At 59.5% G+C, this 12,278-nt stretch overlaps 1 protein-coding gene across 5 annotated transcripts; it reads right to left on the bottom strand.

The window, feature by feature from the left end:
• Nucleotides 1-3,848: 3,848 nt before the first annotated feature.
• Nucleotides 3,849-10,377, bottom strand: HAPLN2 (hyaluronan and proteoglycan link protein 2). Of its 5 annotated transcripts, XM_053208912.1 has the most exons (9): nucleotides 9,834-10,377; nucleotides 9,032-9,062; nucleotides 8,816-8,911; nucleotides 8,418-8,518; nucleotides 6,558-6,669; nucleotides 5,987-6,340; nucleotides 5,740-5,856; nucleotides 5,430-5,612; nucleotides 3,849-5,226 (listed from the first exon to the last, which is right to left on the bottom strand). In XM_053208912.1, exons 5-9 carry the CDS (start codon nucleotides 6,643-6,645, stop codon nucleotides 4,946-4,948), a joined length of 1,023 nt encoding a protein of 340 aa, XP_053064887.1. In that variant the 5' UTR covers nucleotides 6,646-6,669; nucleotides 8,418-8,518; nucleotides 8,816-8,911; nucleotides 9,032-9,062; nucleotides 9,834-10,377; the 3' UTR covers nucleotides 3,849-4,945. The 5 variants fall into 5 exon arrangements, with proteins under 5 accessions (XP_053064887.1, XP_053064888.1, XP_026904484.1 ...); XM_053208913.1 differs by lacking the exon at nucleotides 9,032-9,062 and having other exon boundaries at nucleotides 8,816-8,886; XM_027048683.2 differs by lacking the exon at nucleotides 9,834-10,377 and having other exon boundaries at nucleotides 8,418-8,476; nucleotides 9,032-9,811.
• Nucleotides 10,378-12,278: the final 1,901 nt, after the last annotated feature.

Raw genomic sequence — 12,278 nt, 5'->3', positions numbered from 1 at the left:
CCACAACGTTGGCCCGTCAGGGGCGTGGTGATGAAAGGCCCTGGGGGGTGAGGGTCTGGGTTCTCCTGTGAAAGCCCCACAGACCAACGGACGAACCGTGGAGGAAGGTGAGGCGGGCTGCTGGGGACAGCCCCGGAGCCGACCCCAGCTGCGGCCTCCCCAAGATGCCCTGCTCACCCTCCTGCCGTGACCTTCCTTCCTAGGACTAGAAATTGCGCCCAGCTGCCACCTTGAAGAGTCGGTGACAGGACAGAGCGAATATGGGGACACAGGGTGGACAGAGGCTGTGACCCCATCCTCCGCTTCATCTCCACAGCCAGGAGGCTTCTCCGTCGCCTCTGCGACTCTGCCCGAGGGCGTGTCTGTGCTCAGGGCTCCCAGAAGCGGCCATCGACTTTCAGACAGGACGGTGACGAGTATGACCCTACTGTCTTTGCCCTGTTCTGCTTCACACCCTTCCCTGCCTCCCCCCCCACCTCCTCTCCAGTTCTCTACCTCTCAGCATGACCCTCCCCCCAATAAACTGCTCCTACTCAAAGCCTTGCCTCCACATCTGGCTTGGGGAAGCCCTCTGGTCTTAGTTCAGGCTGCTGTAACACGTCACCACAGGGGCACCTGGGTGGCGCAGTCAGTTGAGCATCCGACTCTTGATTTCAGCTCAGGTCACGATCCCAGGGTCGTGGGATCGAGTCCCGCCTCGGGCTCTGTGCTGAGCGTGGAGGCTGCTCAGGATTCTGTCTCTCTCTCCCTCTGCCCCTCTCCCCGGCTCGTGCTCTCTCTCTCTAAAATAAAAACATAAAATAAACTAATCACCACAGACTGGATGGTTTCAACAACAGACATTTTGCTCCTGTCAGCACTGGAGGCCGGCAGATCTGTGTCTGGTGAGGGTCCCTCACTTTCTCATTGGTTTGGCGCGGGGGGGGGGGGCAGGGGGGGCGGGGTGGTGCCAGGAGAGAAGCCAGCTGCCCCAGACCTCTCTGATAAGGGCACCAGCTTCATCCTGGGACTACCTCCTAAAGGCGCCGTGTCCAAAACCATCACCCTGGGGATCGGGCTTTAACACAGGACTCGGGGAGGCGGTGCAAACATTCACGCCGTAGCACCTGTCCCATTAATCCTACCTTCCCTGAGTGCTTCTAAGCCAGGGTAACAATAATCGACAAGGGAAACTCTTCTTTAGAGACAATTCACAGCTAAGAACAAAGGAAGGGGAAATGACACAACTGGAGGGTCTCTGTTTGGGGCTCCTAACGGTTGATAGGTCTAGACAATGGTCATCAGCAGCCATTAGATTAGAAGGCGATGGACCTAGAGGGCTGCATGGCGGCCACAAAAAGATACGTCCGCATCCTAATCCCTGAAGCCCCGAGAATGTTAACTTGTTTGGAAAAAGGGTCTGTGTGGATGTAACTCATTACATGAATTCATTCCTGAAATTCAGTTGACGGTTTTGAGATGAGATCACCCTGGATTAGCAGGTGGGGTAAGTCCAGTGACAAGTGTCCTCGAGAGAGACAGATGAAGAGGAGACAGACACTTGAAAAGGATGAGGCAACGTGACCTCAGAGGCAGAGACGGGAGCCGTGCAGCCGGAGAAGCCAACGAGGGCCGCCTGCCACCAGGGGATGGAAGGGGCAAGAAGATTCTCCCGAGTCTGTAGAGGGAGGACGTCACCCCCGGTGTGGACGTCCGGCCTCCAGAACCGCAGAACACATTCCTGGGGCGCCTGGGTGGCTCAGTCCGTTAAGCGTCCGACTCTTAATCTCGGCTCGGGGCATGATCTCACGGTGCGTGGGTTCGAGCCCCACATTGGGTTCTGCACTGGCGCTGTGGAACCCGCTTGGGATTCTGTCTCCCTCTCTCTCTGCCCCTCCCCTGCACATTCTCTCTTTCTCTCAAAATAAATATTAAAAAAAAAAAAGAATACATTTCTGTTGTCTTAAGCCACCACGTTTGTGGTACTTTGTTACAGCGGCTGTAGGCACCTAACGCAGCAAGGAGCTTTGTAATGAATGGACCAGGCTGAAATTACCAGAACTTCCTGATCAACCACGGCATCGACAACCAGACACCGCGTGCCTCCTGATGGGATACACGGTACTACTTATGAAATATTCCTGGGAAAAAAAAGAATGTATGTTTAAATATTTTTAAAGAATATTTTGTTTATTTGAGAGAGACAGAGACAGCACAAGGGGGGGAGGGGCAGAGAGAGAGAGAGAGAGAGAGAGAGAGAGAGAGAGAGAACCCCAAGCAGGCTCTGCACTGTCAGTGCGGAACCCGACGCGGGGCCCAAACCCACGAAACCGTGAGATCATGATCTGAATCGGAACCAAGAGTCATATGCTCAACTAACTGAACCACCCAGGTGCCCCTAAAAATAAATGTATGTTTAATCAAACTTCTAAATTAATTAGAGGGGACAGAGGACCACGTGAATTGTCACGACAGGGACACACTCAACTGAATCTAGAACATGGGAAACCTGACAGGGAAATAACCCAGTTTCTTTTAATATTCTTTTTTTTTTTAATGTTTATTTATTTTTTTGAGAGAGAGAGAGAGAGAGACAGAGCATGAGCGGGGGAGGGGCAGAGAGAGAGGGAGACACAGAATCCGAAGCAGGCTCCAGGCTCCGGCTGTCGGCACAGAGCCCAATATCGAGCTCGAACCCACGAGCCCTGAGATCATGACCTGAGCCAAAGTCAGACGCTTAACTAACCGAGCCACCCAGGTGTCCTAAGTATGGTTCTTTTTCAAAGTCATCATACGTTAGAAATACATAGTGAACACGTACAGGTGATTTGCTTTGAAATACTCTAGCAGACATGAACACAAGTGAGGGAATTCGTGGAACAGGAAAGAATTTGGGGATGGTCAAGCCAGATGATGAAGGGTTCCAATGTTCTACTTTTTGTGTATGTTTGAAGTTCTCAAAAAAAAAAAGTAGCAGCAGCACGGAGAGTAGTTGTAGAAATGAGCGGTCATGGGTATGCTTTTTCTGCGCGGGAAAGAACAAAGCGGTGCTGGGCCCAGTGTCTTGGCTTTCTGACTCCATGACAGGCCAGAACTTAGAAAAGCCAGAAGGGCCCTGGAGGAGTGGATGACTGCTAGCATGTTCCAGAATCTAGGCTGCCCTCCCGGGTGCTTGTGGTGAGGCTGCTGCCAGGTGCTGAACAATTAATTAGTTGCAATTTTACTAGGCCGGAGTAGGGTTGCTCTCTCCTGCCCCCTTGTGGTTGAGCGAGGTCTGTAACTAGTTCTAGACAAACAGCTGTGAACAGAAAGGGACAGGTGTCTCTCTGGGCGGCGGTGGCTAATTGCAGAGACAAGACCCTCCAGAGCTCTTTTTATCTTCTCCTCCTGGTGTGGGGACTGGCGGCATTTGAGACAGTGGCGGCTCTAGCAGCCTGGGTCCCTGAATAAGAAAATGAGAAGAGCCCCCTTGTTTGACCACCATGCACAGGTAGCCTAAGGGAGAAATGACCTTAAGTCCCTGATACTCGGAGGTCGTTTGTTACCGCAGCATAACCGAGCTCCTCCTGGTGAACACAGCACCATACAGCAACCAGTCCTACAGGCTACCTGGTAAGAACCTGAATAATTGCTGCGGTTGTTCTGTTACTGTTAGTATTCTTGTAATAACAACCCTCCATCATCACAGGTACCATTTACTGAGCACCTCTATGTGCCCCCAGGACGTGCCACCCGTCGTCTCAATTACTGATCCCGGCAGACCCTGGAGGCAGATCTTCCTGCCCCGTGACCAAGATCAGAAAAGCAAAGCTTAGGAACTGCCACAAACATTCCACTTGCTGTCTGAGAGTCATCGAAGATGCCGTTCATTTGATCATTTGTTGTCCTTTATATAAAACCCCATGAGATGACGTCCCTTTAACAATTACAGCCAAGAACCCTCCCGGAAAGCAGTTTTACAACATATATATCAAGCACCATTAGAAAGTTCATACCCTTTGCTCCAGTGGTTAGTCACTAGCCCAAGCTTGTTGCGGTGCAGTTAGATTGCTTGAACAGTAAAATGAATAAACAAACGAATTAGGCAATTAATTAAAATAGTATACATATTAAAGAAAAACGAATTAATGAGAGTTGAGCTTGTGTCTTGAGTTCCCGGTCTGTTTCCTGCAGCCGGATGTTAAGAATGCTCCCAGTCCAGCTCCCCGCTTTGCCTCGCGGCTGCCGGACACACAGTCCCCTTAAGGCTCAGCCCGGCATGTGGCTGGTGGCCTTAGCTGGTGCTGGTGTTGGCCGCCTCCTCCCCGAGCACGGTCAGCTTCCCGTCGGCGGAACAACGCTACGAGTTTCCTACACAGGGTAGGAGACTGGCAGGATACAAACACATTGTGAAATATGTGTAGGCTCATCTTTGCTCGTTCCGTGGTGCCCAGCGGGCAGGCCTGCGGGTTTGGACTGTCTGAACCACAGTCTCCGGTGGGTGCGTGGCGCCCCCGAGTGGCGCCCGGCGCAACAGCACCCCGCGTTCTCCCGCGTCGTCCCCGGGTTCTGCCGCCCGCGGTGCCCGCAGTCCCCCTCGACCTTTGGGGCCCCCTCCTCGCGACCCCCGCCGTCCGGCAGGCTCGCTCCCAGCGGCAGGGGCCCCACCTCTGACTGTCTCCCCGGGAGCGTGGTCGGCCGGATGGGCCCAAGGCCACCCCGTGCCCACCCCCACCCCCGGCCCGCCTCGACACACAAAGTCCTCAAGTTACTTAACTGCTGTGGACAGAAGTGGGTTAATGCCCCGGGCGCTCGCCCTCCCCCAGCAGCGACCGCGGGAGCGCGCGAACGGCCGCCGGTCCGGGTGCGAGCGTCCGGGGGGGTGGTTTCCCCCCTCTCGCAGGGCGACGCCACCTCCCCTCCCCCGCCCGGCCGGGACCCTGGGACCCCGACCGTGGCAGGCTGCGGGACGGGGGCCGCGGCGGCCCTACTCCGAGTAGCAGTACGTCCCGAAGGCCGCCTGCTGCGCCCGCGGGAAGCCGAAGCTGCGCACGCCGGGGTCGGGGAGGCCCCCGCAGCGCGGCCGCGGCGAAGTGATGGGGAAGCGCACGCTGCCGTCCGCCAGCCAGCCGCCGTCGCACTGGTCCAGCCCCGAGAACTTCCAGGCGGCGTAGAGGTGCCCGACCTTGGCCACCGTGGCCCCGCGCCGCCGGCACGCCGCGTGCGCTTCAGACAGCGTCAGCCGCCCGGGCACGAAGAACACGTGGCCTGGGGAGCGGGGCGCGTCACCCCCTCCGCGGCCGAAGCCTCCCCGGGACCGAGGCCGGGCAGCGGTGGGGGTGCCGAGGCAGGCGCGCGGGAGGCGGGGGCGGGAGCCTGGCCCGCGCAGTGACGCAGGGACCACGCGGGTCCAGGTCCCGCCCCCCGTCACCCCTTCCCCCCCCCCCCCCCCCCGCCGCCCGCGCGCTCACCTGCAGTCACCGAAGTGAAGCAGAAGGCGTCGTAGCGGTCGCGCTTCCGGTCGCGGGGCCCGTAGCTGCGGATCCCGGGCCGCCCCGGGCCACCGCACGGGGCGCGCGCGGTGAGCACGGGGTAGCGCACGGAGCCCTCGAGCAGCCAGCCCGCGTTGCACCAGTCCAGGCCCTCGGTCCACGCTGGCGGGCAGGGGGAGACGGGGCGGGGGTCAGAGGGGTCCCGGCAGGAACCTGACCCGAGCTCGCCCCCCGCGGAGCCGGGTGACAGCCCCGACAGGCCCGGGCGGTGCCCAGGTCGGGCGCTCACCCTGGTACAGCTGGGCGTAGGTGGCCAGACGCCCGTCCTGCTCCTCGCACGCCTGTTTCGCCTCGTAGTAATTGAACTGGTACCGGCCCCGGCTGGGCTGGTACGGGAACACCACACCTGGGGGGGACGCCGACAGCCTGAGGAGGGCCGACAGACGGGGGAGAGGGCTGGGGGACCCTGGGAGACCCGAGCTGGGGCGGCCAAAGCCCCACAGGAGAAGAGGGGGGCGGGAACCCAAGGGCCTCACCCTCCAGGCGCAGGGTCAGCGCCACGCTCTCGTCCTCGATGCCGTTGATGAGTTCACAGCGGTACCTGCCCTCGTCCTCCAGGCGCACGTCCGCGATGACCAGGGAGGCGTCCAGCCGATGCCCCCTCCGCATCCTGGCGCGCCCCCCCAGGGGCCCGTAGCCCCGGGCGTGCAGGCCGTTGGTGATGAGGATCAGCGTTTCCCGGAGCTCCCCGGGCTCCACTTTGCTCCAGCGGACCTTGTAGCTGGGAGGCGGGGCGCCCAGGACGCAAGGCAGCGTGGCCGTGGCCCCACGACGAGAGTGAATGACCTCGTGGATGGGGGGCAGGAGGTAGTGGGGGCCGGGGTGGGGTGCTGAGCAGAGGGGGCCACAGTGGCAGGAACCCCCTGACCCCCACTGCAGGTGCCCGTCCAGACGTTGCTCCCCAGACCTCCCCCCCCCCCCCCCCACTGCGCACTCAGCAAAGGCTCTCACTCCCTGAACACCTCCGAGGGCTGCCCTATCCACTTTACCCACCCCTGGAGCCGCTCCCCCACCTTCCCCAGAGTCTGGGCGGGGCTGAGGTCTTACCTAGGTCCCCCAGCGCTTTGTGGAAGATGGCGAGGGCCCAGGGGAGAAGGAAGTGGCAGAATGTTGGGAGACTAAGCAGGCCTGGCATGATGGAGAGTCAGCCCAGCGCCGTCTGCGGGGCACAAAGCGGGGAGGCAGTGGGGTTGGAGATGAGCTCCCATCTATCAGGGATCCCTGAGGGGTCCGGCTGGAAGGCGTGAGGGCAGAGAAGGGGGCTGTTGGGGGCAAAAGGTGATGGGGGAAGGGGCAGTAACAAACTCCCTTCCCCCAGGCCTGCTGGGCCGCCCCTCTCAGACCGCAGGGCCAGACTTGGCGCCGCCTCCCCTCCCCCTCCCCTCCCAGGGGCCATCCCATCTGGGTCCTGAAACCCGGATTGCCTGGCCAGATTGCCACCGCCGTCTCTCTCCTCTCCCAACGCTACCCGCCAGCGGAGCCAGAGTGACCAACGAAACCTTGTCACTCTCCTGCTTAAAGCAGTCGCTCCCTTTGCCCTAAGGATACAGTCTGGTCTGCTAGCCAGGGCTTCCAAGGCCCTCTGGGATCCAGCCTCTCACCGTGCCTTCAATGTCGCCTCCCACCCGCTGTGCCCTCTGCACAGTCTTCCAGACACTTCTGGCTCCAAAAGTGCCCAGATTCACTCTCACCTGGTTCTCCCAGGCGTCACTGCGGGCCAAACCGCCTCTGGGAAAACCTTCCTCTTCCCCGGCCCGCAGCAGTGCACTGTGGCCTACCACACTGACCTGGACACTTGGTCTTAGAAGGACTTTTATTAGCCACTGAATTAACTGTGTGAATTTTAATACATATGCGCGTGTAGGCCGTATCAGTGAGGTTTCAGGCAGTTACAAAATTATAAAAACTAATTCCAAACACAATTGTCTATTTCAATGTTGATTTTCCCCTTCTTTTTAAAAAGATTTATTTGACTTTAGTAAGTAGGCTCTACCCCCAACGTGGGGCCAGCACTCACGACCCTGAGACCAAGCGTCAATGCTCGGCCAACTGAGCCAGCCAGGCGCCCCAGTTTCCCCCCTGCCTTATTCTATCTGTTCTTTATCACCTTGACCATTTTTTAGAAGTTGGACTAAAGGACCCCTTAGTCTAGCTTGACTCATTTTCTAAACCTGATTCCTCCAAGTGCTAACTGCGTGACTCTGAACGAGTTCTTTAACTTCTCTCGGCCTCAAAGTCCTCATCAGTAAAATGCGGGTAGTAATTCCCATCGACCTCACTGAAGTAACGTGTACAGTGCTCAAAATCGTGTCTGGTATGCACGCCATGTATGTGTTAGCTATTATCCGCAGCATCCAGCCTCGCTTCTGGCACACAGTGGGTGCTAAATAAGTGTGTGTGTTAGTGAATGAGCCCACACGAAGGATTCTGGGAAGGAGAGCCGGCCGGGAGGGAGAAGGAGGAGACAGAGCTTGAGTCGGAAGAGGTGGAGCCGAGCCCCTCCTCCTCCTGCAAACGAAGGCCTTGGCCGCGGGAGAAACGGGGCCGAACACGCAGGGCCTCGCGGTGGTTGGAGGGCAAGTGCGTGGGCCGGGGACGCGCCCAGGGCGGGAGGGCCGCGTGGGCCGAGGGCGAGTGGGAAGCCACGCCGACGCACCTGCGTGAGAGCGCGCCCGGCCCTCCCCTCGTACGTACGAATCCCCTTTTACGCATGCTCAGACAAAGGGCACAAATTCTAGGAGACTTGAGGGAGGTCGCACAGTTGGTAAGACGAGGGTTTGCTGGGATTTGAACGCGTATTTGAGGTCAGGCGCAAGCCCACCGGTCTGTACTTCGAAAGCAGGCGCACACATACCCTCTTCGTACCCCTTACAGAGAACCAGAGAGCCGACAGCCCCAGTTGCCTACCTGTTAGAAGCCGCTCTCTTCACAGGGACGGGAGCGACAGGGACTGGCGGCGTCTTGTCCTGCTCCAGGAAGAGGTTCCAGTGAAGGCGCTGCCTGGGCCCCTGCGAGATCCAAGCACTTCAGGGCCCTGGGACTTGGGCGCCTGATCAGCGGGGTCCCTCCTCTTGCACCTTTGAGGAAAGGCTTCTGCCCTGAGCTCGCAGAAGCAGCCAAGGTGCCGAGAGCTTTTTTCCCCTCGCCACTCCACTAAGCCAGGCTAAGTGACCTGTGTCCAGCCCGTGACCCGGCACTGTATGAGCACTGCTCACTGTCCTGGGCCTGGGGAAGATGCGGCGCTTGGGGCCAGGGGTGGGGACCCCCAAAGGGATGCAGTAAAGGAGGCACCCGGGAAGGATTGCCTGGAAGAACGTGGAGGAGGTGGTGCCTCGTTTCTTCCTGATGCTCGAGGGCCAGAGAAGGAGCAGACTGCCTGATGGGTATGAAGATGCTGGCCGCTGGGTGTGCGGACGAGCTACAGGTGAGCTCGAGGACCTGTGGCCAAGCCCCCGCTGTCTCCGGTTTTCCCCGAGGGCCTCCTCCAAGCAGCACCCTCCCCTCCCCCGACCAGTCCTCACCTCTGTCCTCCGGAGCCTGGGTGCGCATTGCCTGTGGGAGGAGGCTCTCAGGGTGGGACCCAGACTTCCAGGACCTCCAGCTGCTTCAAGAAACCTGACCCCTTCTGTCCAGCCCCCTGTCTGTCCGTCTGTCTGTTCTTTCCCGCTCCGTCCCCACCCCATCGGAAGCACAAGTTCCCATTGTCTCTGTCTTTCCCCCTATTGTTGAATAACAGGGGCCCTTTCTTTATCCTGTGGGCAAGGGCAACGAAATGTCAACAGCTGGGGATGTGGGATGCGGGACCGGCTGGCACACAGCACCGGAAAAAGGGCCGGGGTAGGGGCAGGCTCAGAACAGGACTGGACATCCCCAGGGAGAGGGGAGTGGGGGCGGGGAGAGCGGTTGGTGAGAAGGTTGAAGGGAGGGGGGGTCCCCTCCACGCCAGGCTTCAAGCCTCGGGAGAGATGTGGTGTGAGGCCAGGGGTGGCGGGGCCCCGTGGAGGGCAGAACGCGTGGTGGGAATAGCACTGGGAGCGAAAGCAGGAGGGCTTTTTGCGCCCGGGAGGGTAACGGGAGTTTCCGAGAAGGACTTCGGAGAGCTCTCCAAAAGAGGGGTAGGTTTATTTGTCCCGCCTCCTCCTAGTGCTAGTGCTTCGGAGAAGGGAGGTCCTCGACCTCCCTGGGAGGACATACGCTTCTCCACAGCGCCCCCTGGAGTCTAAGCGGCTGGAGTTCACACGCCCAGTCCGGACCTTTCTGTCGAGGGACAATCTGCCTCCGACAAGCAGCAGGGACCTCCAGTGGACAGCTCACTGCACTTACCAGTATACACGCCACGGAACTAAGCCCCGGATCAGCATATAGAACGTTTCAACGCCCAGGATAAGCCTGTTTCTTTTTTGTTTGCTGTCAGGGCAGAGGGAGGACTCTCTCCGGGAATAGCCATTTAGGAAGGTTCCAGCTTCCGGTCCCTCTTAGCCTTACTTTCTGTCTGCCCGGCAACCCCACATCAGTAGCTTTGCGTTATTGGGATCGTGCGCTTTTTGGAACTGGAGGGGACCTCAGGACGCCCAGCTTCTTCAGTCACCGACCAAGAGGACCTGGTGAGAGAGGGCCTTGCCCAAGCCCGCACGGAAGGCAGCTGTGGAGGCTGGGACTTGCTGCTGTTCCCGCCAATCCCTCTTTGGAGCCTCAGTCGGGTTCTCCGAGTCCGCAGGCTGCGGCCTTCTCCGCTGGGGCCGCATCTCCTAACAGGGAGCCCACGCCACCTGCTCCCTTCAGGGCTTTGGAGGACAGTCTCCACCGTCCTGCATCACCATCCCCGTCCCGAGCCCTTCCCTCCTCCTCCCAGAGGAAAAGGACAAACGGCCCCTGTCTCGGGCCGAGGACACCCGGATCCGATCCCGCGCATCTGACTGGCCAACACCCAACTCAGACAAACCGCCCCCTGCAGCGGCTCGGAGGGGGACACGGCGGCTCTGCCACCGCCCAGGCCCCCCGGCCTGCCCTCCCGCCTCCCCAGATCACTTCTGAACCGTGGTTTGCAAGTCTCAGGTGTGTGGACCCACGAGAGGCTGAGTTTGGCAGGGAAGAAGGCCTGGAAACAGTTGATGGAGGCAGAAAGAGCCCTTTGAGGATGGAGCTGGGGAAGGGATGGCCCCGGAAGAAATGTGCAGTGAGCCAGACTGCACTCCCTTTGCCTGAGGTCCTCTCACCCCCGGTCCTCAGTCTGCCAGACACTCAGCAGACCGGGAGGGTTGGCTGCTGGGCTCGCTCTTCTGGGTGGAGGTCTTTGCCACCCGCTGCTGCAGACTCAGCAAGGTGACGGGAACGAGCCCGCACAAGCCCTGACTTCTCTTCCTCGAGCACCCAGACCTGGCGTCAGGCAGCCGGCGACCAGCTTCTTGATCCCTGCTGCGCACGAGCAGGTCCCATTGACTGTTGCATGAGGGATGAGGACAGTTGGCAAGGCAGCCCTTTAGGCGGTTGCAGGGAGAGGCTGTGGGTGACTGGCAGGACCCCCTCTCCTTCCAGCGAGGTTCACACACAGCTGCCTCCCTCCTCCACCCTGCGAGCCCCAGGCCACGCTTCTCTCTGGCCCAGGCGGAGCCTCCTGGGGGGCTGGATCCCTGCATCCCTGTGGGAGGAGGTAGGGGGGAGGCTGGGGACGCGTCAGTCTTCAGGAAAAGGCACTTTTTCCACTCAGGACCGCTGCCTCCCACTCTCTATACTTCTGTCTGTCTGCGGAGCGTGAGGACGTCACCTCCGTGCCTCAGAGGCCCCACGGAGCCTTGGCAGGAAACTGTTCCTCATCTCGGTGGCCCGGCCCCACCTGGAGGTCCTGGATGGAGCTCAGTGTCTTGAGCCCTTTTTTTTTTTTTTAATTTTTTTTTTTTAACGTTTATTTATTTTTGAGACAGAGAGAGACAGAGCATGAACGGGGGAGGGTCAGAGAGAGGGAGACACAGAATCTGAAACAGGCTCCAGACTCCGAGCTGTCAGCACAGAGCCCGACGCGGGGCTTGAACTCACAGACCGTGAGATCATGACCTGAGCTGAAGTCGGCCGCTCAACCGACTGAGCCACCCAGGCGCCCCTCTTGAGCCCTTTTAAAGCTTGGGGCTCCTGAGAAGTGGGCGTCCCGGTGCCCACTTCAGTAGGACCGGGACCTCGAAACCGGGACTGACCGTGTCCAGGGGGAGGACTTGGCTGGCCGCGTGGGCAGCTCCTGCCTGGCTCGGCAAAGTCTCAAGGGAATGGAATGGGGGTGTCCCCTGGTGCTCACCCAACCTGGCCAGTGTTCCGGTCCATCAGCCCTGTCTATTTTGAGGGCCTGTTGGGGGGCAGGGGAGCTCCTCCTGTGCGGGAAACTTCTCACGGCACCAGAGGGCTGTCAGAGGAGAGCGGACAGAGCCTTAGAAGGCATGGCTGTCCCTGGCCTTTCCCTGAGGGACGAAAGGCAGCAGTGCTCAACTCAGCATTCTGCTCAATTCGACCCCTCACCTGGATTCCGCTCCTGGCCACGGATGTACCCACCAGCTAGACAGACACCTGCCCTGTGTGTGCAGGACAGAGCTCCAGGGTCCAAACGTTACAGCCGCGGGGCACGGTTGAGCCTGCATCTGAGCCGGCCTTGGGTACCGGTCATGATTCTGCTGCAGGCTGTGTGTCCCCGGGGCACGGCCTCTTCACTGGGCCTGTGTCCTCACCTGTACAACGGGACTGCGATCCATTTAAACTATTTTCTGGGGGTGCCCGGGGGGCTCA

The sequence above is a fragment of the Acinonyx jubatus genome, chromosome E4 (genome assembly GCF_027475565.1).
Source record: "Acinonyx jubatus isolate Ajub_Pintada_27869175 chromosome E4, VMU_Ajub_asm_v1.0, whole genome shotgun sequence".
NCBI lineage: Eukaryota > Metazoa > Chordata > Mammalia > Carnivora > Felidae > Acinonyx > Acinonyx jubatus.
This window is presented reverse-complemented; position numbering and strand designations above follow the sequence as displayed.